The sequence below is a fragment of the Rhinopithecus bieti genome, unplaced genomic scaffold, assembly GCF_001698545.2.
Source record: "Rhinopithecus bieti isolate Rb0 unplaced genomic scaffold, ASM169854v2 scaffold_23816, whole genome shotgun sequence".
NCBI classification, from domain to species: Eukaryota; Metazoa; Chordata; class Mammalia; order Primates; family Cercopithecidae; genus Rhinopithecus; species Rhinopithecus bieti.
This window is the reverse complement of record NW_016811019.1, coordinates 846,245-849,913: the sequence shown is the minus strand read 5'-3', so window position 1 is coordinate 849,913 and position 3,669 is coordinate 846,245. Positions and strand designations below refer to the sequence as shown.

The 3,669-nt window shown below is 40.4% G+C and overlaps 1 protein-coding gene across 3 annotated transcripts in view; it reads right to left on the bottom strand.

Annotated features, from left to right (window-relative positions):
- Positions 1 to 3,669, bottom strand: part of UBXN2A (UBX domain protein 2A) — a 63,640-nt gene that overhangs the window by 39,898 nt on the left and 20,073 nt on the right. For all 3 annotated transcript variants that reach the window (XM_017893340.1, XM_017893343.1, XM_017893342.1), the window contains exon 2: positions 3,178 to 3,232. In XM_017893340.1, coding sequence (XP_017748829.1) covers positions 3,178 to 3,218 — 41 coding nt within the window. In that variant the 5' untranslated portion in view covers positions 3,219 to 3,232. The remainder of the gene's footprint in view (positions 1 to 3,177; positions 3,233 to 3,669) is intronic.

The following is a 3,669-nucleotide window of genomic DNA, read 5'->3' as shown; positions in this document are numbered from 1 at the left end:
TTTCTTTTCATTTTCCCTGGGCCATTATTTTAACAAAACATTTTGCAAATCCATTTTGTTATAAAGAAAATTATAAACTATCACCTATATTTTTGTGTAGGTACTTTACTAAATATTTTACTTAAAATTCAAAATACAGGCCAGGCATAGTGGCTTGTGCCTGTAATCCTAGCACTTTGGGAGGCCAAGGTGGGCAGATCACCTGAGGTCAGGAGTTCGAGATCAGCCTGGACAACATGGTGAAACCCCATCTCTACTAAGAATGCAAAAATTAGCCAGGCGTGGTGGTGCACAACTGTAGTCCCAGCTACTTGGGAGGCTGAGGCAGGAGAATTGCTTGAACTTGGGAGGCGGAGGTTGCAGTGAACCACGATTGTGCCACTGCACCACAGCTTAGGTGACAAGAGCAAAACTCCATCTCAAAAAAAAACAAAAACAAAAAAATTTCAAAGTACATACTGATACATGTTCTACAACATAGGTGAACCTTGAAAACATTATGCTAAGTGAAAGCAGTCACGAAAGACCACATATTGTATAACTGCATTTATATGAAATGTCCAGAACAGGTAAATCTGTAGAAATAGAAAGCAGATGGGCCAGGCGCAGTGGCTCACACTTGCAATCCCAGAACTCTGGGAGGCCGAGGTGGGCAGAACACCTGAGGTCAGGAGTTTGAGACCAGACTGGCGAATATGGTAAAACCCCATCTCCATTAAAAATACAAAAAAAATTAGCTGGGCATGGTGGTGCGTCCCTGTAATCCCAGCTACTCAGGAGGCTGAGGCAGGGGAACTGCTTGAACCTGGGAGGTGGAGGTCGCAGTAAGCCGAAATCACGCCATTGCACTCCAGCCTGAGCAACAAAGTGAGATTCTGTCTCAAAAAAAGAAAGCAGTTTCATGGTTGTCAGGGGCAAGACATAGGACAATGGGTGGGATTGCTAACGGATATGGGGTTTCTCTTTGGGGTAATACAAATGCGCTAAAATTGACTATGGTAATGACTGCACAAATCTGTGAGCATACTAAAAACTATTGAACTATATATTTTAAGTGAATGAACTATATGGTATGTGAATTATATTTCAATAAAGTCATTTTAAAACAGGCCTGTTCTAAGTTAATTTTACCATTTCAAATCAGTCATTCAATTTATCACTGCGCAGAAATGAGTTAATATAGCAGATCTGATTGCTATCTTTTGAAAGACTTGCTTACAAGGTTGGTCCTGGGCTGGCATCTGCAAACTTGGATTTGTTTTTGTTTTTTTTTTTAAGACGGAGTCTCACTCTGTCGCCCAGGTTGGAGTGCAGTGGTGCGATCTCAGCTCACCGCAAGCTCTACCTCCCGGGTTCACGCCATTCTCCCACCTCAGCCTCTCGAGTAGCTGGGACTACAGGCGCCTGCCACCACGCCTCACTAAATTTTTTTGTATTTTTACTAGAGACGGGGCTTCACCATGTTAGCCAGGATGGTCTCGATCTCCTGACGTCATGATCCACCCACCTTGGCCTCCCAAAGTGCTGGGATTACAGGCATGAGCCACCGTACCTGGCCACATCTGCAAACGTGAATTTCTAAAAGGTTCCCATCATCCTAAATTTGTAAGGATGGCTCAATGTACAGTTTGTATAAACAATGTGATTTATATTGAACTCCTGCTTTCCTTATGAGAGTCTGAAATTTTAGGATGTGACTAGCTCCCACTATAAACTCTAGGCTCATCTCCAATGAGCTTTCCCAGTAGACAATACTTCACATGTATTTGTCACAACTTGTTACTGGGGGAATTAAGTACATCCTGGGTGACTCCACTGGGTGAGGACCCCTGGAAGCTTGTGCCTGGTTTTCCCCATGCACTTTTTCCCTTTGCTGATTTTGCTTTGTAACCCTTCACTGTAATAAATTATAATCAGGAGTATAACTACATGCTAAATCTTACAAATTCTTCTAGTAAATCATCAAAACTAGGGGTGGTCTTGGAGACCTCTGACACAACTTCACAATTATTTATTTATTGAGACGGAGGAGTCTTGCTCCATCACCCAGGCTGGAGTGCAGTGGTGCGATCTTGGCTCACTGCAACCTCTGCGTCTAAGGTTCAAGCAATTCTCCTTCCTCAGCCTCCCGAGTAGCTTGGATTACTGGCACCCACCACCACACCTAGCTAATTTTTGTATTTTTAGTAGAGATGGGATTTTGCCATGTTGTCCAGGCTGGTCTTGAACTCCTGACCTCAGATGATCCACCTGCCTTGGCCTCCCAAAGTGCTGGGATTATAGGCATGAGCCACTGTGCCTGGCCAACAACCTCACAATTATATAATTAGCATCAAATATTTATGTAAGCCTATAAATACCTGAGTGAAAAAATAAATAATAGGCCAAGCATGGTGGCTCACGCTTATAATCCCAGCATTTTGAGAGGCTGTGGCAGGAGGATCGCTTGAAGCCAGGAGTTCTGAGCAATATAGTGAGACCACACTGCTACAAGAAATTTAAAAATTAACTGGGTGCAGTGGTGTAAGCCTGTGGTCCCAGTTACTCAGGAAGTCAAGGTGAGATGACCACTTGACCCCAGGAATTCAAAGCTTCAATAAGCTATGATTGCACCACTGCACTCTAGCCTGGGCAACAGACAACTTGTCTGTAAAAAGAAAATAAAAGAAAAAAAAGAAAACAGAAAAAAAGATACACACACAAAACCTTTTAGATAGGTAGGTATTTATATCCTCATTTTATAGATGAGATATTGAGGCTCAAAGAATTTACCTAAGCTGCCTAAAGGCCAGAGAGATAATACAAGGCAGAGATGGGATTCAAGCCTAGGTTTATCTGACTCCAAAGCCATATTTCCACCATGACACTAAAATAGTATATCTATCACAAGAGGCTAATGAGGTAAACAGTTATTTAATTTATCAAATAACAGAAGTAATGTATGAACACAGATAATTTAACTTTTTAAAATTAATAACAAAAAATATTCAGTAACTTCAATAAAATTTGTTTAATGCAGCTATGGTAAAAAAAAATTACTTCAACACAGTAGATGACAATGAAGTGGTCATACATAATTAAAACTTACTCTACTATCTCTGCCAGTGAAATGTAACAAAAACACAGAACGATATTAACAAAGGCATTAACAAAGCAATTCAGTTTGAATTAACTTACCATTCTTGTTTTACACTTTTGAGGTTATCTACGTCTTTCATTCTCTTTTGCCTTACTGTAAAAGTAAAAAGAAAGTAAGTAAAAAAAAAAGTAGGTAAGAAGCTTAATATGTAAGTTACCATGTAGTCCTAAAATATTACTTAAAAGGGTCTAAAGAAAAAGTGAGCAAACTCAAAGCTGTCATTTCCATCTACAAAATAAAGCAATGATAGAAAATACATTTTCAAGTCTGATAATCTGACAAAAGAAAGACTTCTTAAAACTTATGATGAAAAAAAGTATAATATACCATTTGACTTAGCCAATGAACTGGGCGTATGGCTCACATCTGTAATTCCAGCACTTTGAGAGGCCAAGGTAGGAGGATTGCTTAAGCCAAGGAGTTCAAGACTAGCCTGGGTAAAATAGTGAGACTGTCTCTACAAAAAATGGCTGGGTGCAGTAGCTCACACCTGTAATCCCAGCACTTTGGGAGGTCAGGTTGGGTGGGTC